Source organism: Drosophila tropicalis, unplaced genomic scaffold (genome assembly GCF_018151085.1).
Source record: "Drosophila tropicalis isolate 14030-0801.00 unplaced genomic scaffold, ASM1815108v1 contig_859, whole genome shotgun sequence".
NCBI lineage: Eukaryota > Metazoa > Arthropoda > Insecta > Diptera > Drosophilidae > Drosophila > Drosophila tropicalis.
In genome coordinates, this window is record NW_027173353.1 from 9,689,428 (window position 1) to 9,715,278 (window position 25,851).

Sequence of the window (25,851 nt, forward strand, 5' to 3'; positions counted from 1 at the left end):
CCATGCGAGAGTATATTAGGCAGCGCAGTTGCTGCTCTCGCTTGCTCCATGCAGAATGTAAAGGCCAGAAAGAGACAAATAGACATTTGTGACCCAGGCAGACGGCGCTGCCATGTTTCTTATTGCCTCTGCCATCGCAGCTGGAGACGCTATGTGTGTGTGAGTGTGTGTGTGAGTGTGAGTGAGTGCTTGTGCTCCAAATGATTTGGTGACTGGACTGGCGGCGGCTCAGCATCAGCATCCAACAACGGCAACGGCAACGGCAACGGCAAAGTTGCCCATAAGAGCGTTCGCATGGCTTTTGTATTGCGCCATAAACGTTTTCGCTGCTCGTAACGCCACAACGGCCGACGCGGACATCGCAGCATAGTTTGTAGTAAGACCGTAACCGGGACAGACCCAGACACAGAGCAAGTGATCCAACACACACACACACACACTGACATACTCAAAAGCAGAGAGATTGAAGCTGAGACCCCGACCCCCGGGACAGGCTGACTGGCAGACAGACAGACAGACAAACTCTCCACTTCCATTCTACCAAAGGCAAAAGTCGCGTCGCTGCCGCCTCAGTGTCTCTGTCGCCGTCGACTGCACTGCCATTGCTGGCAGCAAGAATTACCAATTACACGAAATTTTTATACTCTTTTAAAAATTTCGTTTTATTATAATATTTATTATCGTGGCGCGCAGTAGTGTCTGCGGAACAGCGCTTGCCTCAGCTCAACGCTCCACTCAGCTCCACTCAACTCTGACGATCTCTCCGACTGCGATTGCGATTGTGATTCCGATTCCGAGAGTCGGTTACCGATTCCGATTCGCCGCCGCCGTGTTTATTATTTTGTGACCGTTCCCGTCTTATTGTCATTTAACTGTTGCCGCTTATTACGGCTTTATAGTGCGGTTTATAGTGACACGACACGCGCATAAAAACCATCGACAGAATCCATCACAATAATAATCTCATATATTTTAAGCACACACGCCCAAGCCCACGCCCACGCCCAACACACCACACAGAAACCGACGGTGATAAGGCATCCAATTCCAAATCGAATCCATCGGGAATCCATCAAGTAAACTTAACACCAACAATTGCCCGATCAGGATCACTTTTGACCGATTAGGAGAACTATCAAAAATATAGACTGTGTGTGCGACTTTTGTGTGTTTACTTGTTTGTTATCCAAACATAAAAATTAAAAAGTCATAAAGTTGACATCGTAAAAGGTTCGATAGTTCCACCAGTGTTGGCCTTCTGTACCTGTGCGTTAGAGTGAATCCAAAGTGTTTTATGACATTTTAAACAAAGCAATTAAATCACAATCCGAAACTATTACACGACAGAGAGAGAGAGGCTGAGAAAGCATTTCTCCCTACACACACACACACACTCGAAAAGTCGTAAAAAACGTCAAAGGAGAACGGAACGCCCACACACACACAGAAAACTGTGAATCATAGCAACAGCAAGGAGAAAGGCCATAAAAACATAACGCGTTTTAGGGCCGACTTTGTGTCCCAGTTCCCAGTTTACAAGTTTCCCGGTTCTCCCCGCCAGAGTACCGCCAAGTGTCAATTGTCAATTGTCGAGTGCCGAAAGCCGCCGCAGTCATTAAAAATCGCGCGTCTATAAATCAACCGACGGCCATATCCATAGCTCCGTTGCCCATCTTGTGCATTTTCCGTGTAATTGATGGACACTTTTTAATTACTTTTACAACAAATAAATGTCCCATACACACGCCCACACACACAGCTGAAACAACAACAAACAACAACAAAACCAATCAACACCAAATGCAAATTTAACAAATTTTGTTGTGGATTCACAATAAGAGAGAAAACAAAAGCAAAAAAAGCAATTAGCAAACGAAACCCAAAGGTTTCTAGAGAGAGATAAAGCCGCTAAGCGAAAGGTAAAGAAAAAAAACGCATTTCATAAACCCAAAAACCAAAATGTCTTGTCATCTCAATTGCAAGCTCATTCAGCATTGGATACATGGCAAAATTGCATTTCTCTCCCTCTCTCTCTATCCTAAAAACTACTAACTCTCTATTTTGCCATTGACATTTCGTATACTAATCCATGGACCCATCCTGAGTAGTTGCTACTAACCATTTGGCATTGTGCAAAGTCAGGGACACTCCGAGAGGAAAACTTAAACAACAAATTCTCAAATAGATATAGCACATAAATCACTTCTATATGTCTGAATAAAATGTATTCAAGAAAAATATCAAGCAATCTCAAAGATTTATGCTCAATCTAAACATATTCAATTTACTTAATGCCCCATTTTATGTATTCTTGTTTAAATATTTTCAAAAATATCTATATATCTATATCTATATCTATATAGAATGTTTATTTCAACACATTCACTCTAGCTAGTGCTTAATATTGTCACCATTTGCTGGGAAATCTGTTTATATATTTTCATGATTACCGTTTATGACAGATTTTAGTTCAATTTAATTTGCTCTAATTGGGCATTTCAATGAATTTAGAATGCCATGAATTAGCAAAGCCATTCAATAGAATTCGAAACCAAATTTGTTAAAGAAAAAAACACACACAAAGATCCGTGAGACTCTTGTTTCAAGTTTAAAGATTTTTCAACTGTAGGCAATCGAACGAAGCGAGAAATAAAACTTCAAATAAAAAAACGAAAAGATAAGAAAAACATTAATCGACATCCAGTATATAGAGTATATCAATCGTCTGCTAATAAAATTTAAAGAAAAAACCACCAGACCAAAAAAGAACTCGTCGGTTCTCGGCCAGAGAAAAGTATGTGCAATGTCAAAATTTGTTTTCGATAGTATGCTGCCAAAGTACCCACAGTTCCAGCCATTTATCAGTTCGCATTTAACCACAACCCCAAACAATTCGTCATCAGCAGCAGTTGCCGCCGCACTTGCCGTTGCCGCAGCCACCACAACTTCAGCGGCCGCCGCCAGCATCAGTAGCAGCATTACTAGCCAAAATAATAACAACAACAGCAGCAGCAACAACAACAACAACAACAACAGCAGCAGCAACAATAACAGCAACAACAGCAACAACATCAACCTGCAATCATCATCGTTATCGCCCAGTTCCAGTGCGTTGCATCTTGGCAACCAGTTGCATCATCAACATCTAAGTCAATCCTCCAACTCACCGGTATCCTCATCGTCGCCATCATCATCCGCCCTGTTCCAGCAACAGTCGCATCAGCAACAACAGCTCCATCACCAACACCATCACCACCAACAGCAACAGTCGCAGTACTCCTCACTCTCGGCCGCCCTTCAGCTGCAACAGCAGCAGCACATCAACAAGCTAGCCGCTGCAGCTGCAGCCGCAGCCAGCTCCCAGGGATCGCACGCCCATCAGCAACTGTTGCTGACACCACCCTCGGCAGGCAATTCGCAGACGGGGGACAGCAGCTGCTCCCCATCGCCGTCGGCCAGTTCCTCGCTGCATCGCAGCCTCAACGACAACTCACCAGGATCAGCAGCAAGTTCTGTAGCAGCTGCCGTTGCCGCGGCCAGCTCCTCGTTTGCCATACCCACCAGTAAGATGTATCCATATGTGTCAAATCATCCCAGCAGCCATGGCGGCTTATCCGGCATGGCGGGCTTCTCAGGCTTGGAGGACAAATCCTGCAGGTGAGTCGAAAGTTAATAGATGAAAATAAAGATTAAAAGTCAAAAGATCAATTTCCTTCTTATATGCAATTTGATGAATCTTCCATTCATTGAGAAAATCGCACATTTCCCATTTCATTGTGCTTGAGTCAGCAGGTCTAGAATTGGTTTCGGCTAACCACAAGTCCATTTCGAATATGCTCTAATTATTGGCTCGCCCCTCAAGTATCATTGAATGGCCATAACGACCAGCCCAGGGCCAGTATGTTTCTGTGAATGACTGTTGGGTAATGGCATTGGACCGCTGGGCAAATTAGAGTAGCACTGCGGTGGCTTACAGCTACCAATTTGTCGCCCAAGCCACAAGATTCGCACGCACATTGACCTTCCTTGGTGAGGGCCATTTGCATATTGGCCGGACCACGCTGCGGGCGTGTTGTGTTCTATGCTGGGGATTAGTGCGCAATTAGAGGCAAACACAGTGGTTTCGGACCTGGCCAAAGAGCTCGATCTCATTAGCATTTGACTTTTGATTTTTAAGCCGGGTTCATTTTCTCACACTCTTACACACGTACATATATGCTAATTGACTTGCTTTCTTTATCTCTCGCGCTCCCTCTCTCTCTCTCTCTTGATTCGTGGAAATTCGTGTCCCTTTTAGCAGGTACACAGACACCGTGATGAACAGTTACCAGTCGATGAGCGTACCTGCCTCGGCGTCCGCCAGTTTTGCCCAATTCTATCAACATGCAGCCGCTGCATCCGCCGTATCGGCGGCCAGTGCCGGAGCCATTGGCGTCGATTCTCTGGGTAATGCCTGCACACAGCCCGCCTCCGGCGTGGTCCCAGGAGCCGGTGGAGCTGGACAAAGTATTGCCGACTTACCGCGATATCCATGGATGACGCTCACAGGTGAGTTAAAGAGTTAATCACAAACTGAATGAGTATATTCGTTATAAGGGGGGGGATGGGGGCTCATTTAATCGCTTGTTGTATCGTTAAAAACTTATTTATTTAACATAAAAATTCTATAAAATTTTCGGCATAAATCAACCGCAAACCTGACCAGGGAGAAACGGGGGAGTGGTGGGGCGGCAGGCAATTTAATTTATACCTTTATGGCCATTGGGGCATATAAACAATAGATAAACGCGCTCGTCCGCGCGCAATTCCCATTCTGATTCTCCTCCAATTCATGAACACTTTCCAAGTCGTTTATTTCGCATAAGTCTTCCAGTGTGGAGCTGCGAGCCGAAATGATTTCTTCCATGGCGACAGGCAGGCCAGACGACGAGCAGAAGCAGAAGCAAAAGAGCTAAAAAAAAGTGGCAGTAAATAAAAAATGAAAATAGTTGAAAAATGTTTCCCTTCCCTTGCTGTCGTTTGTTTGTTGTATTCAGTTGAGTGGCGCGTCGATTTGTAATTTAAATAGCTTCAAGGTTGCCACACACACACACACACACACACATGTGTGTGTGCCCCCGCGCATACAAAACTCGCAATCAGTCAGCGCCAGAGATACTCGACAAAAGATAGAGATACATTTTATTTCGTTTTGGCTGACTGGCTGGCTAGCTGACTGTCTGGCTGGCTTCTCCATCTTATTGTTGGCTTTTTGGGCGATCTCTTTTTTTGTTGTTGCTTATGCCGCAAACGTAGTACGACAAATTTGCCCGAAATTTATGTGGGTCAGTTTAATTTACGCGAATTTTTGCATAGCAGATTTATTTCTTCATTCGAACTGCACTCGATTTTTCCTTGGCTCTCCGCGATAAAGAAATTGAACAAGTCAAGTCGTTTGAGTTCTGTCCAGTTTTCCACACGTCGAGGTTGAATGCCTTTTTGTGAATTATGGCAAACGAAATATGAATAGACTGCCAATTAGACTGAGTTATGAACTGACTCTGGGCCCGACCATAAAGAGAACAAATGTGTATATTTCGTTACTCTGAGCAGAGAGTGCAGAGATTTGCAATGAATTTATGGCAAAGAGTGTTTAATTAAATGCTTGATGAATGGACTAAAGGCATACCGAAATATAGATAGATAGAAACCAGTTAGGCCCAAAACTGGCCACTAGACGCATCGCTAAAAGATAAACGGTATTTCGCACAATGAAATATTTTGCATATCTCTTGCTCACAGCACACAAGCGATAAAATTGTCAACGAGATCATAGACGACGACGACGACGACGACTCAAAGACGGCGACAACGACAACGTCGACTGCCTGCGATGAAAGTAAATATGAGTATGACGCCATTACAAGAGCAGCAGGGGGAGGTGGAGAAGGTGGTGCCCCCCTTCCTTCATCTCACTCTAGATTCTAACGCCCACACAACCCAGCAGTTGGTTGCATGTGCATGGCATGGCACGGCATGGCATGGCTTTGGAATTGTCAGAGACGCGACACAAGAAGCGTTAAGGCATCATGCCACAAGCTGTACACATACACACACACACACACAACCTTAGCTATGGCTTTCTCTTCGTCTGCCAAGCCTTTAGCTGCAGACCAAGACCAAAAACCCAACCCGGACACAACAACAACAACGGCAACGGCAACTGCAGCGCTTTACAGCTGAATGCTTGCCAAATGCAATTTAACTAATGAATTTTAATATTTTACGCCAAAGAGTCTGAATGAATTTTCATTTTCACATCGTTGCACCAGCCAGGCAACAAAAACAACAATGTTGCAACCAATTGGCTCTCTGTGTGTGGGTGTGGTTGCTTTCTGCCCGATTATGCTGATAAGAAAGCAAAAAGGATAACTTTTCTTAATTATCTGGAAAAAGCAAAATAGAAAACTTAAGGAAAACCATTTTCCTTGTATTGCCAAGAACACTCGGAGAAATCACGACGAAAAAAGTAAATTGAAATATTTTTCTCTCAGTGATCCCTCTCGCACTCAGTCTGGTGATAAGGAGCGGCTGGCGCATAAATTTCTCAATTATCAATGCGACAAAGAGCGCAGCAAAAAGCAACTGACCACCGCACCCTTCTCTTCCATTTCCCCTCTCTGCTTTTGTAGACATTAGAAGAGGCTGAGGCTGAGGCTGAATTCTTCCGTCTGCTCGTCTGTCTGTCTGTCTGTCTGTCTGTCCCATAAAGTGCCAACAAAGACAAGGCAAATGCACAGAAATTTGTGTATTTTAATTAAAAACGCGCCGAGCAGACTCATCTGCTTATTAATTAGGCGTCTCCTCGTAGCCATCGTAGTCAGAGACAGAGTCTTGGTCCACTTTGGCTGAAGCCGGTTGAGCTGGTGGCCACTTGGTTGGTGGTCTACAAAAATTGCAGTTGCTTGTGCTTTTTGCTGATGGCGCTGACAACTAAATTGAAAATTGGCCGATTGAGTGGTTTATGGGGGCCAGGCCAAGCGGAGGCAAGGCGAAGCGAGGCCATGTGGCGGACGAATGGTGGCTACTCAGCGTGTATTGCCCAAGGTTATTTCAAGCGAAGAATATCGCATTAGACAAAACATTTAATAACATTCTCCTTAAAAAAACACATTGGCTAACAATTATTTTTTATTTCTTTTCCCTTTACAGATTGGATGGGAAGTCCTTTCGAGCGTGTCGTTTGTGGCGATTTCAATGGTAAGTACCGTAATTACCGAAACCCTTAAAGTTAATGTGTTGACTGACATTGGAAATCAGTCGGAAATCCTAATGGGTTATATCCGCGCAACCAAGAAATATGAAATATGAAATACTTTCAATAAAATGTCCTTGAAGACAGACAGATCACGAAGAGAGAGAGAGAGAGAGAGAGAGAGAGTTTACCTGCTGCGACTCGACTTTCACGCAACTGCAAAACATCGAACCCTTCTTTCCATCTGCACATTTGTCACATGGTTCACTCCTGCTGTTGCCTGACTTTCTCTGGCTATCATAAATCCTTCTGAGGCCTGACTTCTGTCATGCCCTTTGTTCGCTTTCACATTGTTGCCAATATGACAAAGGCAAGGAGCTGGCTGGTCTGTCTCCAGCTCCATGTGAAAGTTTTTGCCCTTTTAAATCACAAATCCAGTCAGTGCTATGCTAGTCAAGTGTCGTGCAAGATCGTAAATCACATTGATAGACCCCAAGCAACACTCTCTGTGAATCGAAACGATCATGAATGGTTATTTTCGGGCCCCCACTCATCCATCCATAGAGTTGTTTGCAAGTCTAACAAGAAGTGAAATCTCAGCTCGAAAGCAAGCAATTGTAAACCTTTGTTATGTGTAAGCCGTGCCCCAAACTCGGTTCAACTGATCGATCATTTGTTCGATCGATGGATACAATCCTATCACCGTTGACCGTTTGTTTCGCCTGACGTCGTTAAATTGCTTTTACGATCGTTTTATGATCTATTTACGATTTTACGCATGGTCTTGTGCCGCGCATAACGATGCCGTTGCTGACTACCGCAATGAGCAGACCACGACTTCATTACGGCAACTGGCAACGGCATGGCAACCGATCATCATTGTCATTTTATGGGTCCGATAATGGTATTGATTATGCTGGGCCCATCTCGCAGAGGCCCTCCCAAGCAATTCGTTTTCATTAGTTCAACAACATTGTTTATGTATATATATGAAACTCGCCAGCTCAGTGGCAATAATGCGAAAATTAATGCCCATAACGTGAGGCTAAGAAAACCCTACAAAAAATGGTTGGAGAACAAAGATTTAAGCTACTTTTCGGGTAGTAATTAGTTATTACCAATAACATATTTGTAACCTAAGAGACTTTCGTCTCTGAGGGACTTTGGTTACCTTCCGCAATGAAAAATGCATATTTGATCATCTTACCCATTCAGAGAGTTTTCTTACTACTCCCGACAGTGGCGACAGTAGTTTAATTGCCTGCAAAAAATGTATGTGGAGTCGAATAGTCTGCGCCTAAGAGTGAAATCGGAGTACAAGTGTGAATACTGACTCCGGACAGAACGTGCCCTTCCCCTACTTTAAACGTCACAGATCGTTTGATATTCGAGTTGCTTTCTGCCAACTTCTGCCCCTTCTCGAGACCTTCGACTCTCTGCAATTGTTTGTTTTGTAAATAAATCAACCTCCTCCGCCATCGAGTGGAGTCATTTGCGCAATTTACATTACTTAGAGACGCTGTTTGACAAGTAATTAACTTGCCGAGCTTGCCATTTCAATGCTCTATGCTGTGTGCCAAGGGGAAGTCTTTGTTCAAAAAACAATTCAGTCAAAAATGTGAGATCATATGGGAAAGGAAATAGATTCTCAAAGAATTTTCTAAGTAAAAGCCTTGCTATACACATTAGTTACCTTCTTATGTTGAAAGTATTTGCTTTTCTTTGCCGTCAGCTAAACAACAGTGTCCATTATGGTAATTGTTCGGGCTGTAATCGGGAATCTTGATAAGGCCAGTTACTATAAGTGAAAACAATCACAGCCAGTCATAGGGCACTCTGAATCCAAGTCTCTTCAGAGTGTGATATGTGTGATCGGTCTCTCATTGTCAATGGCATCGACATCGAAATCAATTGCCTCGCATATATATACATAGGGCGATTGTTTCAATTTCGATGATCTTCTGTCAGCAGTCGCGGATGCCAATGTCATTGACAGAGACAAACTCGGAGTCTCGGGGTCTGGGTCTGCATCATTTTGCCGGCTCTGGGCAGAGATAAACGATTGTAAAGGCTACGACCTCGTCGACCCTAGCTACCACTTAAGGCATCTTTCTCTCACTCTCTCTCTCTCACTCTCTCTCTGTCTCTATCTCTATCGCATTTGGTGTGTGATGTGGGCTTGGCAAGCTGCAGGCGTCCCATCCGACCGCTGCAAAGGGTTAATTTATGAGGCGCGATAAGCGAATTCCATTTCGTTTCGGTTTTGTTTAATTTCCGATTTCTCTGTGTTATTTTTTTTCCTTTTATTTGGTGTTGTTGTATTTACATTTGCCTCGCCTTCTCCATTGCTCTGTAGCTCACTCTCTCTCTGTCACTCTCGAGTGGGTGGGCGGTGTTTGGGGTAGGGTGGCTGGGTGTGTGGCTTGTGGTGTTGGTGAGGAGGGGGGGAGGAGGAGAATGTGCGACACCGTGTTATCGGCACGTTTTGTGCCGTTTTTTCACTCCGCACTGCGGAAAATTCAAAATGACACGTTTGCCAGTCCGGGAGCGACTCGATGTTTTTAACTACCCCGTGCTTGGTTGTTAATCTGCGGTTTTAATGCCCAAGTGGCGCAAATTGGCGAAAGGGTTTGAATTACACAAAAAAAAAACATAAACAAAAAAACAACAGAGAGCGAGAGAGAGAGACAAGGACATCATCATCCCAGCAGGCAGACAGACTGGGACTAGAGGCTCTTTGTCCTGCCTCATTCACTGGCAGACAGACATGTAAATTTGCAGACGAAATCAAATTAAAAGCTTACACGTTCCACAGACACAATCCCCAACCCCCCTCTACCACTAGACGGTGACAAAACCTCAGTCGTTCAGAGTTTATTCCTCTTTAGCTCGCGCGCGTTACACATGTCGCCAAAGTTTTCGCATTTCCATTTTTTCATTAATTTAAATTTTCATTTACTAAAATCTAAAATGATCATTTGTATTTACATAAGTCACTTTTGGCCTTTGTAACTTCTTCTATGACTCTAACCAGTTTTTCAACTCTTTGCGTGCTCTTGCTGCATTTCCCTGTTTTCCCATACCCATACCCATTGCCCGCCATTTTCCGCATTCCGCTCTATGTCTCTACCTCTCTATCTCTCACACACTCTTGTGTGTGTGCGTGACGACTTACATTTCGAGACTCTCTACCTCATTGTTATTTATAAGTATTTTGTGTAAGTTGCAATTAGTCGTTAATATTAATTTAATTACGAAATTATACACGCCGGTTAATGCACTCGGTAAATTGTTTTATATTTAGCATTAGTCGCATTTATTTCTTACAAGTTCTTTCAGCTCATCTGTTGGTTGTTAGAGATTAACGTAATCCATCCTACAACCAATGGAATGATATGCGTGAGAATCAGAACAGGATTTACGCCATTACGAATTGTGCCTAGGACTCGTAATTCTTGTTATATGCCATTGTTTGAATCCTTTGCACTCTAATAAAGCCATTCAGGTAATTTCGATCTACGACTTCCAGTTTCAAAGTTCAAAAAAGGAATCAAACCTGTCTTCATGACAAAAGATTTTGAGTGAGCCACCATTTTCTCAAATTACTTTTATGTAACCATTAACAAAAGGCCCTTTACACTCTCTCACATATGTATGTATGTGTATGTGTGTGTGTGTGTGTGTGTGTTTAAGCCATTAATCAAGTTTGTCAGCTAACGAAAAAAAAAGAGATGGAGGGAAATTGAGAAACCAAGAGACTCAGTCTACGTTTGTGGTCTGCGGCCAATCAGTCGGCAATCAATTTGTATGTGTGTCAGAGTGTGTGTGTGTGACTCTCAGGAGCATACAGGACCACACCTCAATCCTAAAACGACTCTGAGATGAGGACAAAGTCTGGGGGTAAGCAGGAAGGAGAGGGGCCCCCAAAAACCTAATATTAACGAGTATTCTGCACCGCAGGCGATGGCGACCCGCGCATATTGAAATCGAGACCACCCCCCCTCCCCACCACACCACGACTCAGTCAAACTTATATACAGGGGAGAAGGCGGGATAAGCATGAGTTATGCTTACGCTTAGGTAAATATAGAACCCGCAGCAAATGCGTTTGTCGATCGATCGATGCTTTTTATATGAATTTAAATGTCACGTTTTGTTTTTGTTTGAATGCGGGGGAAGCGATTGGTGCGAGTTGGTGGTGAGGGAAAACAGGGGAAATTGGAGTTGGGAGTTGGAGAGAGAGAGAGCTATTCCTCGAATGGCATTTTAATACGTCATCGTTTTAGTCGGCCCACGCAATCTAAGTTATGGCCGACATCTGCTCGTGTTTGTTTTTACCAAATAGGTATAACCCGTACCCGTGTAGCCGTAGCCATCGTGTGCATTGGGCCATGAAGAGCGCATTGGTTTGTTTAAGCCGAAAAAGGCAAAGAAATCGAGTAAAAAGAAAAAGCTGCTCGACTCCGACTCGCAGTGTTCTCACTTGAAGGCATACAAGTCGATATAATGTTGCCAAGGTTCATGGAACGCGCAAATGAACTTGGAAACGGGGCAGGAGCAGCAGCAATAACAACAACAATAGTGTCGAACCAATGAAGGCAATCAATTTCAATTCAGTTTCTTCGCCCTTTCCCAAATGGCCAAACCCAATGAGGCGTCTGAAAGGGCAAGACGAGGCCAATTGTGCATTAGCCGAGGGAACCTTTTTTTTCTTTTTGATATTGTCTACCCTATATGAGAGGGTATGTATGGACTTTTCGGAAAGCATCTGGCATTGAGGAGTATCCAAAATGAATGAAAGTTATATTTTTCTTGGTTCCTTTGTCTTATTTTATCGAGCTCAAACAAAGAAGTCGAAAAGTGTTAATGAACCCAAAAGCAGAACGAAGAACAAAACACAGAGCCAAGACCAATCTCCATCTCCAACTCCGACTTGTAAGCATTCTCTGCAAACACTCACAACCTCACATTGGCGCCACTTCATTGTCATCATGGAATTGCCGTTGATTGTCGCATCGATTGGCGGCGATTTTAATCGCAATGGGCGAGCATTAAACGCCTTTCATTTGCAATTAAATTGAGGCTCAAACAAACACACAGAGACAGAGACAGTAACAGAAAGAGAGAGAGACACGCACATTCATTCATTGAGGAGGGTGTTCAAGTTGCGGTCAGTTGGCGACACGTGGCCCGGAAGCTCTGGTTACAACAACCACAAGAACAACTAGTTACCAGCAGGCACACAGAGGGACAGGGGACGGACGTTGCTTGCAAAAATCCTGCGGATTACCAATTCTAGACGCCTAATGCCATTTATAGGCCATCTTTACAAATGTTCCATCTGTCTGTCCGTCTATCTGTCTGTCCAACACCACTGAAGGTCCGAAAGTCTGGTCTGAAAGTTTGCCCAAAATTAGTTCCTCCCCGCCCATCTGCCTCCCGGGTGAGGCAACAAATTTATTGAAACTGCTTAAGGCGAGATGGAAAAGCATTGTGGATGTGGGATGCGAGCTCTCTGATTTTGCCTGCTTCCTTTCGCTCTCTCTCTCTCCCTCTCTCTTCTATGTGTGTGTGTTTGGTTCTCTTCCGTCTTTCCTTTTAACTTTTGGCCATATATTTTTCACATTTATGGCGGGTATTTTGTCTTATCACACCCTCGTGTTTGTAGTGCGTGCAAAAAATGCCGTCGCCTTCCCAAAGTCTGCGACTCATGGCTGAGGAGTAGAAGAAACAGGAGCAAGGACATGCCACAGCTACAGTGTGGGGTGGCAGCCAACCACCCACGAGATTAAAAATGCCATAAAGACAGTAAGGGTGAATGGGTCTAATGGCTGCCGTTGCCGTTGCCGTTGCCGTTGCCATTGCCGTTATGCGCTGTTTCATTCCCTCACATTGCCACAGTCCTTCTCCCTTTCTCAATCGTTCTATGTAGCTCTCGCTCTTTCATTCTCGCTCCTTTTGTTACTGTTTCTGTTACCATGGCCATATGCAAGTACACAGAACAACTATTTGGGGTGTCTGTGACGTCGCTTAAAGGAATTTCTCAGTGCTTTGTAATGGAAACACGGCATAGACATTAGATATAACAAATATCGAAACCGATAAGGAAGGAACATATGATGATGGCTGCACTTATACAACACAGATAATATATCATTCAAATCGATTATAGTTGCTTTCTAGAGTGCGAAAATAGGAATAAAAGGATGGTAAAGATGTATTTCTAAAGTTGATAGCCATAGAAATCTATTGAATTTGTATCTACTTTGAGAAAAGTAATATCACCTTTTTTACCTATGTTGGATGTATTTGAAACAAATAATGACAAAAGTCAAAGAAGCTTTTTCTAATTATTACTAATATAAATTATTGTAGAGCCCTTTAAAATATGTCTATTTTTAAACTAAAAAGTATTTCATTATATACATTTACATCAGGTAATAGCTCCCAGATAGTTCATTCGTTTTAATGAATATTAAGGAAAATGTTCATGAAAATGCTTTTCTTTTCGTTTCTTATTATGGCAATTGAAAGAGTTCACTTCCAGTTATCTGTCCCACTGAACTATTCAATCGGATGGCCGTCTATGTTTGGAGTCTTTTGTTACTATGTTTCTCTCAACTCATTTCAATGTTAATGAAACATTCTGTTGTAAGCAGCGACATGGCAACAAGCAATTCCAATAATGGCGTGAAATATTTAATGAGAATATATTAATCCCCAAAGACAGAGTCAGGGAAGAGGGGGTTAGAAATGGATGAGGTTTTGCTGAGGGTGGCATCGCGTAATTCTTGAAAATATTTGCAACATTTGCTGGATATTTATTTGGTTCGTTGTGAGTCCTTCTCTTCTCTTTGGTGTGGGACTAGGGCTAAAACAGACAACGACAGCTTGCCATATATTTTCCAAGATTAAGCACACAATTAGCAATTTATGCTGCCGAGTGCCAAGAGAGTGGAGGCGTAGAGGGTGTAGACTGTGTAGAGGGCGTGGCCGGGCAGAGATAGCAGATGACAACAACAACAGCAACAAGATTGGCAACGCGTTGCACATAAATTGCAGAAAAAGCACCCCAGACCATGGCTTCGTTTCGCCTGTCAGTGCCAGGTTGTGTTGTGTTCTATATGGAGTGCCACCCCCTCGGCAGGAATATCATACCTCTGCAATTCCCCCCTCCCCCTTGTACAGCTTCAGCATTACCATCTCGTTTTCTTTGCGCAGAAAATTCCGTGCGCCTGATTAAATTTAAATAAATTTAATAAACATAAATTATTTGCAATGGCAGGCAGACACACAGAGCTAAGAAGTTGCCACCCTTGAGTTTGAGCACAAGTTAATGGCGCCGCTTACCTGCCCCTGCTCCTGCCCCACCCCACTCCACATATACATTTTCTTTTGCTTCTCCGCTAAAAGCCATACAAAGGCAGCAGATGTTGCCCGTGTGCCTTGTCAGCCTTGGTAGCTTTTAAGCGGCTTTTCTTTCAAAGTTTAATTAGTCCAGGCACTGTCAGGAGCAAGCATTTGCATATCCGCGGGATACACAATGTCCCCGGGGAAGTCATTTTACGCTAAGAACATTGCAATTTGGACTAAATGCTCGAAAGATCTTCTTCCAGTCCAATGAAACAATGAACTCCCCGTTTCACACTCGTATCACACAAATTGTTGAGGCATCATTTTCCTATTTTCAGTTTTTGTGGAGGAGGGGGGAGTGGGAGCATTCTTCATTTTGTATACGCATCCATTTTTGTGTAGTGCTGGGATGGGCATGTTAAATGTCTGACGATTGTTTATATATCTTTCAACATGCCATCCGGGAAGTTCGTTTCGAAAATTCATAGCAATTATAAACAAATCAGCATAAAACATACGAAACGAGCACAAATACATTTTCGAATGAAATAAGTTAAGCAAACGAGAAAATAGATAACAACTAACATCATCCACAACAAAATGGAAAGTTGAATCGACATTTTTCGAATAAATAATAATCAAATAATCAATCTTAAAAGTTTAAGTTGCATAAAACAATTGATCTAATTTTTATATGGCTCATAAATTCACTCCGATTGAGTTCTAAATAAAATGAACTACTCAATATATGATTGATTGCTTAGCAATCATTTGAGAATGATTCATAATGACTCAAATAGCAAATACTCATCTTGCAGTTTTGATCTAAGGTCAAAGTAAATGATTCGAAATGAGCTAATCTATATACTTATCTGTTATCTGCCAATAAACTAACAATATATCATAGAAATCTATGATTGCTGGTCAAATTTAAAGGGCAACAGAGATTAGGTAATAACTTAGGGGGTAGAATCATTCTTGTTCTTTGTCTCGCAACACTTTGGAAATGCTTAGGCAGCACTTTTTCGGGTTTCGTACTTGCGGATTCCGAAAATTCCAATGAAAACAAAATACACAAATATAAATTTTGCCCGCCAAAAGTCAACAAACAACTGCAACAACCATCTGCAGCATCAGCAACAGAAAAATGAAAATATTTTGATTTCAAAGATGGCCAAAATTCAATAGTATTGTTAAAACTTTTCATGGTTAATGTGGCCATTTATATAGTTTCATTCGAAAACCGAATCATCATGTATGTGTAGGGCAAACATTTTTTCTCTTTGTCAAACGTTTCAAACTAATTACCAACAACCACAATGGCCACAATGTCACAAAAGTTTTGGTTGTTATTTTGTCAAATGATATGTAAATTTGTTTATTATTTACTCAAACACGAGGCAATAGGGAAACATAAGATAGAAAGAGTGAAAGGGAGGGAGAGCATACCAGAAAATAGAAACAAAACACACATACAAAATGTTTGTTTATTGTACAATTTTGTGTCGTTGGATAAACAAAAAGCGAAGCCGTCAATGTCCCAACGGGAACCACTTTCAAATGCACACACACACACACACACAGTCTCGCCACTTGCTATATAAACTATAACGCTTTTTATACAATCTCCCCCACACATCCCCACCAACACCACCACCTCTCGAGCAAGTGTGTGTGTGTGTGTGTGTGCTTCTTTATTTTACGTTTTGAATTGTTTTTATGATATTTATGTCATTATAAGTTTCAGCTTGCTTTTCTCATATGTTTTCGCTTATTTATACGCGCCGCTGTTTATTGAACAATTACGTTTATGATTATTAATATTTTTAATTGTTAATGTCATTGTTATAGACGTTGTATATATACCGGCCATTCCCGATTCCCATGACCATTCGCAATCTCTTTGCATTAACAATGTTGACAGCGGTGCCATGGGACAAATGTCCCATTCTCATCATCATCATAATGAGCTTGAACATTTCTGTCGTCGGTTTCCAACTTCCTCGTTTTCTTTCAATTTGTGTCTATTTTGTTTCTCCCACAATGACCAAACTGGGCAAATCATTTGAAATGCCAATTAGATCGTGAATCATATGCCAATTTAGACTTTGTGTAGCTTAAAACAGCCTCATCAGTCAATTGCAATGTGAAATTATGGTGCACTAATTGATTTTTTATTGCAAAAAATTGATTTTTCAAGGAATTATGCAACTAACCGGTTCGACTAGCTAACCCAGCTAACATCAGTCTCGGTCTGAAATGATTGCAACATGCATTTTTGTAGTCTTTATCGTAATTGAAAACTTTATTAATTACAAATGAATAATTTGTATTCACACGGATTTGAATTACTTTGATTACTATTGATTAAAGTGAAACATAATTTGTTAACAGAAGTGGATTCAATAAGTAACATAAAAGGACCCCATCTTCTCTATAAACTTCAAACTTTGTTTAGGTTTCTTGCCAGTTCCTAATGAGTTTATTGTTTATAATGGAAATGGTAGAAATTATTTGTCGATTAGAAAATTGTTATCATGGTCAGCACTTTTACTCAGTTATGATCGAGCAGATTTCCAAAAGGTAATTCTTTCTACTCGGAAATGAATCACAAAAGGGAATTCTTACTTTAGATTCGGACAACTCAAACGCAGTGAGTGAGAAAACTGCATTGAGTGTAAAATGTTGAAATGAAAAATCAATAGTAAAGCCAAAGACCCGTCGTCGTCGTCGTCGTCATGTCATGTCATCTGGCTCAAAGAGTATTCTCTGCTCATTGCTCTCGTTCCACGTGTATTGCGATTGCTCTCAGCCATTCCGGTTTTTGGCCGTCTGCGCCGACTCACCACTCATCTCATCTGTGGTCTCCTCCTCCTACTGCTACCCTGTTGACGCTGCCATGACAACGGGCCCGGTTTCCGAGTGACTTTGTGTGTGAGTGTCTCTACCTGTACATCACACACACACACACATGCACACACACATTCATTCGGCTATAGTCTGTGTGCGGCAGCCATGTTGGATTCCATCACTCCTGTGCGCACCAATGCAGCCATCTCACTCACACTTGAGAGCGGCCATTGCGAGGCTCGTAAATCTTTTTTAGGGGCGCGTGTGTCCTGGGAGTCGTGATTTATGGGACGAATTGTAGCTGCTCATTGTAGCGTGTAAATAATTTAGATTAGTTTGGCATTTTCTGTATTCACCCTCTTCTCCCCATTGAGAGAAAGGGGGGGGCAAAAGTTGATTACAAGTGAAACTGCATTTGGTTTGTTTTTCTCTTATTCTCCATCAAAAGGACCTGAATTAAATCGATTTCATTATGCTTTCTCTATATACCAAGAGTATGATAGTTGGACGGGCTAGTTACCTTCTTAGTTTTTATTTCTCTCAATTGCCACAGTCACGATTTAATCGATTTTCAAATATTTTGTCAATAGACCAGGGAGCAAATTTATGAGGAAACGATTTACAACTGTCGACTGAAATTGGCAAAAAATGCACCTTTCAAAATATTACGTAAAATTGACTCGTCTTTTGTTTGGCTCTTGCAACTTGTGAAACCATAAAAAATTGCTGCCTTTTACCAGAAACGAAAACGTAGACACACATACACACAAAAAAGAGAGGAAAAAAGTAGAAGGAAAGGAAAACGAAAGGCCGCATGCCATAAAACAGCAAGCAAGCGGGAAAAAAGTGAGTCTAAGGCTGCAATTTGCAGATAGCGAAATTTTGATTTCCGAAACATAAACACGAATCCCTTTGTCCCATTCCCATTCTCCCGCACTGTCGCGCAAAAAATCGCACAGGTAGCGTAGAAAATTTGCTAAAAAAAGCAAAAGGTAAAAAGGGAAAATCGAACGACCATGTCGACTCCAGGAGAAGACCTGCCACGGCGAAGAGTCGGTGTTGTTTCACCCTTTAATACACCGCACGGCATTCGGTGTGTACTTTTGGCCCCGGGGAGCCAATATCCTGCAGTGATGCCTGGTGACGTCAGGCGTTCTTCTCTTCTCTCCGAACCTCTTGCTCTGGCTCGTAACTTATTCAGTGCATTCACATTGCCCTCGGGCTCGGCCTCAATTAAGCAATTGCCAAAAGCAAACCACAACGCTCCATCCGCGTATCTGGCTAATGCATGGACACAAATCAAATGGCGACGCCTTACATGTGTTGCAGCCAATAATAAAACGAGCGCGGCAATTCCATTTTTGTCTGTCTGACAGCATCTTCGCAGCTAATTAAGAGTTGCCAAAAAAAAAAAACTGAATAACATCATCGCATGCCCATTCATCGAAATATGCGTGACTAACGTGACTTTCTTTGTTCTCCTTTCTGCACAGGCCCCAATGGTTGCCCGCGTCGACGAGGCCGACAGACCTACACACGTTTCCAGACTTTGGAGCTGGAAAAGGAGTTCCACTTCAATCACTACTTGACGCGGCGGCGGCGTATCGAGATTGCGCACGCGCTCTGCCTGACTGAGCGACAGATCAAGATCTGGTTCCAGAATCGCCGCATGAAATTAAAGAAAGAGCTGCGGGCGGTCAAGGAGATCAATGAGCAGGTGAGTTCTCCAATCAATTTGCATATCGTCACAAAGATCTCGTGACTCCAATTACAACAACCACCACTCGAATCGAATAACTCATATCAATAAATGCTTTCTTTTCTCTCCATTCTTTGTCATTTTCTCTGCATCGTATTAGGCTCGACGCGATCGCGAGGAACAGGAGAAAATGAAGGCTCAGGAGACGATGAAATCCGCCCAGCAGAACAAGCAAGTGCAGCAGCAACAACAGCAGCAGCAACAACAACAGCAGCAACAACACCAACAGCAGCAGCAGCAACAACAGCAACAGGATCATCATTCGATCATCGCTCACAATCCCGGCCACTTGCATCACTCCGTGGTTGGCCAGAATGATCTCAAGCTTGGTCTGGGCATGGGCGTCGGCGTTGGAGTCGGCGGTGGTCTTGGGGCTGGCATTGGCCCTGGTGGTCTTGGTGCCGGTCTCGGTGGCAATCTGGGCATGATGAGTGCCCTGGACAAGAGTAATCATGATCTGCTGAAGGCTGTCAGTAAGGTGAACTCTTAAGGCAGCTGCCCCAATCCCGGCCACCACCACCAAACCAACCAACCAACCAACCACCACCACCACCGCATCGTCGTCACCGTTCTGGCGTTCTATCGTCTATTTCTGTCAGTGTAGTGCGAAGAAGTAAACAAACAAAAACAAAAGTTGATAACTTAAATACGTAAAACTTTACATAGTAAATAGTTGCCTAAGTCTACAAATAATAACGAATAATGCAAAAACATAAATCTAACTTAAAAGAAAAAAGCAAATGCAGTACAGTACAGTAAACTCACCAAGGCATGGACACAGTGTAGAGGATCATAGCCTATGTGATAGGCAATGCCAGCCGGAGAAGAATCGCTGAGAAAGAGCAGATTCCTTCCAAATGATTTTAGGTCTCATTGTGCCCCAAACCTAGGCGAATGCATAATATAATGGATAACTTGATCTATTTAGAATAGCCGATAAATGCTTAAGTAGTGCTACAATATATATATATAGCTACCACATACATATACATATATATGTCGGAGATGTATTGGAGATATGAGCGATATTTGATAGTCAGAAAAACCCCGTAAGTTGACCCAAAATGGCAACGAGACGAGTTCCGAGTTCAACTGTAAAATTATTTGCGACTGCTGTAGGATTACATACCAACTTACTCTAGTGCTAGTGTGTGTGTGTGTGTGTGTGTGTGTGTGACAACACATTTAATTCTATATATAATGAATGTATTATATACACACATACACACACATATAGATCGTATCGATGTAGTTTGTATCTATATATATATATACATACCTATTTATTGGATATTTCTGTTTTATTATTATTGTTTGTTTCCCATTGCGTAACTCTTCCAATGTTTCGTTCATCATACTGTGTTTTTGCTGTATTTTGTTGTATGCCAATGCTTTGAACTTTTAACTTGAACTAGGCTTAGTGAAGAGCTAAATACAATAATTTCTTCAATGCCATATTAATATTAATTGTGCCCCTAAGATAAAATTTAAATGAAAAACACAAAAAATATTCCCCTTTATATAGAAAGCAAATTTTAAGTGTAATAATGAGTAAAAGTAATGAACGGTATGCAACATACCCAAGAGAGCATAATCACGATTTCAAATACGTAATAATATTAATAATATAAATAATATTGATAATGATGATGATGATGATAAAGTGAAACATCAAAATGCAACCCATTGAAAGAAAGAAACGTAAACAAATACTATATGGAATGTCCTTTTGCCAGTGACTAAAATTTTAAATTAAATACCGTTTAAGAGTAATCGAAAGAAAGCAAATCAAATGATATGAAATTCGGAAATACGTACTATATTAGCATAAGGTTGCAGCAACCAACAAACTGTAGCAACATGCAACAAGATGGACAATGGACAAGGAGAAGCGACAAACATGAAAGAGAAACCCATATACGTAGATTTCTAACTTCCCCAGAATAAAATTTACCTAGGCATAAATAAGAGATGACGATTTAAACACTTAACAACAAATTATATTACATCAAATATATTTATATATATATACATACAAATATGATCCAATTTGAATACCTTACCTTATACTTATGTGTATATCTGTATATGTATCTGGTGTGGCTAATATTTTGTCACACTTTGGACTAATTAGTGATACAAAAGCCAATCCAATCTCTGCATCAATTTCAAACTAAAGCTGACTCAAGCCCCGCCCCCTTTTGATTCGAGTGATATTTTAATGTACATATGTGTACCAGGAGGATCCTTTGCCTTGTTTCAAATTCAATTTTGTTGCGTTTTTTGACTTTTTGTTAAAAGAATATTTTTGATTTTCCAGTTAGTTCCCATTCGCCCCTTTGCGCTCTCTCATTCTATCTATCTCTCTCTCTTTTTTTATTATATAGATATTTTTTTCTTGTTTTGCTAAACTATTTTTGTTAATTTTAGTTTAAGTTTAGTTGTGACAAATTGTGTATTATATAATTTTATGCGATTTCGAAATATGAATGCAAAAGATAATTAAATGAAAAAATTCACATTGATTTTGTTTTTTACTCACCGTCTATATACATACATATATATATATAAACCGATGTATCTGGGACTGGAACAGAAACCCATCCAAAAGTTGAATCGACCAATCCTTTTGGTCGTGACACTAACTGAAAATGACAAAATGGAAGTAAAATTAACTAAAATACCTAAAAAACCTACAACATATATACGTAGAGCAACAACAACAAGATTCTCTCAAATATATATTAACCAAACAAAAACAAAAAACAAACACAATTTTATTCACTCAGCCACAAGTCGAAATGAAATATGACAAATTGCGATACATAAATCCGCATATACGTAACTGAATTATATTCAAACAAACTAGTATTAGACCAAGTAGAAGAAGACTCTCTACACTTAACCCCCCCACTCCCCCCCAGCAAATTGTCCAAAAACATAGTCACTTTTGGCCATTAAATATTGTAAATAAAAATGCAATGCAAGTGCAAGTGCATGGCGAAACTATTATATATGAAAAGTGCATGAATCAAAGTTTTCACCCCAACCCCCTTCCATTCACAGTATAATGGAAAACTGATAGTTTCAGCGCTGTATGAATAACAAAAAGAAAAACAAAAACATTAATCATAAGCCTACGACAACAATGAGAAAATTAATAAATAAATAAAAACTTAAAAGATATCGTTTCAAGTGAATCAAATGGTGAACTCTCAGAGAGAAAATATTCAATTTATGAATGAATGAAAAGTGGGAAAAATGTTGACTAACTATTTATGTTTAGAAACAACAATGAGATATATTTGTGAATCGTTTCATCTTAGAATCAAAAACCTCTTTCTAGCAATTTTCATTTGATCGATCAATTTACCTAAAACACTTTATTCAATAGTAATTCATCTATAATAAATTAGGTCGTAATATAAATTATAGTTGTAAAATGGCATTCATGTTGGAAAATTTAACAAAAAAGCGATGTCATTTCGACAGTTTTGGAAGAATTAACAATACGTAATAAGATATGCTTTCTATCCCTTGTCTAACCCAAAAATTAGAGTGCCGATTCAGGATAGACAACAAATCAAAGGAAAGGCAAGATTTTTCATAAACATCATTTAAAACCAGAGGGCCGGGGCTAACTTCAACCGCGTCAAAGTTTGTATACCCTTGCAAATTTTTTGGTAACACTTTCCTTACCTATTAGCCAGCAATGTGGAAGAACGTTTTATCTAAAAAGGCTTGTGTTTGCGAAAGAACGGCCTACAATCATAGGGAATAACGAAGATATTGATCAAAGTCACTGTTTTCGACCGGTCGTTGATATCGGAGTTATATGTTATAGTCGCCCGATCTTGATCAAATTTGGCACAGTCATTAACAGATATATTAAACTAACAAATGTTTAATTTGAAAGCAATCGCGTTAAAAGTAACGAAGTTATTTACAAAAGTCACTGTTTTCCACCGATCGTTCCTATGGGAGCTATATGATATAGTCATCCGATCTTGATCAAATTTGGCACAGTCATTAACAGATATATTAAACTAGCAAATGTTTAATTTGAAAGCAATCGCGTTAAAAGTAACGAAGTTATTTACAAAAGCCACTGTTTTCCACCAATAGTTCCTATGAGAGCTATATGATATAGTCACCCGCTCTTTATCAAATTTGGTACAGTAGTTTATGGGCGTAATAAACTCTCTAATAATAAGTTTCACGATAATAGCGCAGAAAATAACGAAGTTATTGAGAAAAGTCACTGTTTGTGACTTTGGGGTTTGTATGGGAGGTATATGATATAGTGGTCCGATCCGGCTGAATTCGAATTTTACTTAAGTCAACCTACATTCGAGTGAATCTCAAAGATAATTCTTGCATACTGATTTAATAGAATTGGACATTCAGATTCTCCGGAAAACAAAGTTTTAAATTTCATACAAATTATACCAAATTAATGTAGATATATGTATGTTTAAATTTGTCTTGAAGTCTTCATGATTAGTCATGACCTTTTAAGATACTTCTTAATCTCAAATACGACTACAGACTTTTTTAAGCACCAACAGCATTCAATTGTTAACTTTTCTAATGACAGGATGTCTATATAGAAATATTGGACTTCTAAATGTGCCTGTCAGGTCAAGTAAACAGTAAAGTTAATGATTCTAAATACTATTTATAAATATTTGGCAGCTCTAATAATATGCCTAATTGTGATTTTTTCATACATACTTGATTCTAAAAAGAACAAAAGAATATTTACTCATGAGGAGGAGGAGTCAACTCTGGTGGAGGAGGACAAGTAGTCGTGAATCAGAAATGAGAAAATAAAGTCATTTATATATATTTCAATTAGAAAACGGATTGGGAAAAGTTCTTTAACTGGGGGTTATTTTTGTCTCCTGAAATGACTTTAAGTTGCATGAAATTTGCAGAATTTAGTTTAGTTAGTTTATTTTGTCTTGGAGAAGTTATTCAAAGTGACATTTTCTTGGGATTTGCTTCCAATTAAAGTTTAAACTTTTAGTGAATGGAAAAGTTGTAATTATTATCTAAAAGTTTCTTTGAGATTCATTCTAATGTAGATTCGAATTCATTTGAGAAATTTCCCCTCCCTTTCTGCTGCTTTTCGGATTCTCAAATCTGCTTATATGTATATTGTGTAATGGATGTTTGTTGCAGGGCATAAATTGTCACTTCTTAATGCCGCAAAATATTAATTAAGGCAGACCATTTTATGGAAATTGATTTCACGCATATTGCGGGAAAGTGCAAGGATTCGGGGTAACGAAGACAGAAGAAGGACTGCGACGAGTAAAATTGGCCGTTTTGGCTGTAGCTTTGCAATTTGTCGCTTTTGCCACGTAGTCGGGCAATGTTGCAAGATGCCTTTAATTAAATTTAATTAATGCGGCAACAACTCAACGGATTATGATAATAAGCGCACACATAACGACGGCCTTTATGACGCACACATGTGCAAGCCCCACCGACAAGGAGGTGGAGGCCAGACGTCCTCCTCATCTTCATCCTGTTTTTGGATGGAACAGCGACACAGTCGGGGTAATGGCTGCGTCAATGTCTTCGATGGCAGCAAAGCAGCAAACGGAAACGGAAGCACAAGCACGCAAATGGCTCATGTATGCAATAAAAGAAACTTTCGAAAACGTCAAAATGGCGTTCCAAAGATTGCCCCATTGATGGAGAGAGAGAGAGGAGTGTGAGTGCGACGGACGAAAGGATACTGGCTCGGATGCCTTGCTCAACCATGCCAAGCACGTAGAGGGAATACACAATTCTGGGCTGGGCATAAGTTCACATTTGGATGCTGTTATTAGAAAAGTTGCTCACATAAACTGCCCCAAAAGGCGATCATTGCAACGATAAGGCAACGTTTCAAATATTTTATTTTATATTTTCACTTGAATAGCAAAAACGCTCGACCTGTAAATTGTGATTTCAACTGCCCCAAATAGTCGATTCTGATTATTGTTAGGCCAATTGATTAATATTTAGAGTATCTTTAACGTTTTTTTCCCCCAATTTGGTTAAAATTCATTTTCTCACCCATTTTTATGGGAATAAAGTGACAGTTTTTTGACTTTTATGCCCGTTCCTGCCATATGTTTTTTTTGTTTCTTCTTTTCTCGTGGCCATCTCAGCGCCATTCAACCGTGTAATTCTAATGCCGAATCGCGCATAAACTCTCAGAATTTATGGCATTCAAATTCGTTTGCGACTCGAACACAAAATTACAATATTTTGACATGCCAAACAAAGCCGCAAACTGGGAGCGTTGATCCTACTTTAAATTCGGCATCAGCGCTGAGCTGAGCCGAGTTGAGCTGATGTGGCATATGCGAGTCCTAATTATGAGAGCGACGCAGATGTTGCCATTGCCAGGATAATTCAACGGCTCTGGCTCCATCCTCCCCGTCCTCCTCTTGTTGTGATTCCATTTCCATTTGAAATCCTTGCTCAAAATGGCGGCCAATTACAGTGCGCGTTTCGTTTAATTGAAACATAATTTTGCATAAATAAAACAAGGCATAAAACACCCTGTTCGATCCCCCACCAACAGCAGCAGCAACAACCTACTTCTCTTTCTCCTCCTCCTCTTTTCTGCTGTAGCTCATCCCTCTCTGGTCGCCAT

The 25,851-nt window shown here is 40.8% G+C and overlaps 1 protein-coding gene across 2 annotated transcripts; it reads left to right on the top strand.

Annotated features, from left to right (window-relative positions):
• The first annotated feature begins 337 nt into the window (after positions 1-337).
• Positions 338-21,558, top strand: abd-A (abdominal A). Of its 2 annotated transcripts, none has more exons than XM_068296156.1 (6): positions 338-376; positions 2,630-3,657; positions 4,298-4,548; positions 7,192-7,239; positions 18,931-19,154; positions 19,297-21,558. In XM_068296156.1, exons 2-6 carry the CDS (start codon positions 2,804-2,806, stop codon positions 19,684-19,686), a joined length of 1,767 nt encoding a protein of 588 aa, XP_068152257.1. In that variant the 5' UTR covers positions 338-376; positions 2,630-2,803; the 3' UTR covers positions 19,687-21,558. The 2 variants fall into 2 exon arrangements, with proteins under 2 accessions (XP_068152257.1, XP_068152256.1); XM_068296155.1 differs by lacking the exon at positions 338-376 and adding an exon at positions 578-1,919.
• The last annotated feature ends 4,293 nt before the right edge of the window (positions 21,559-25,851 follow it).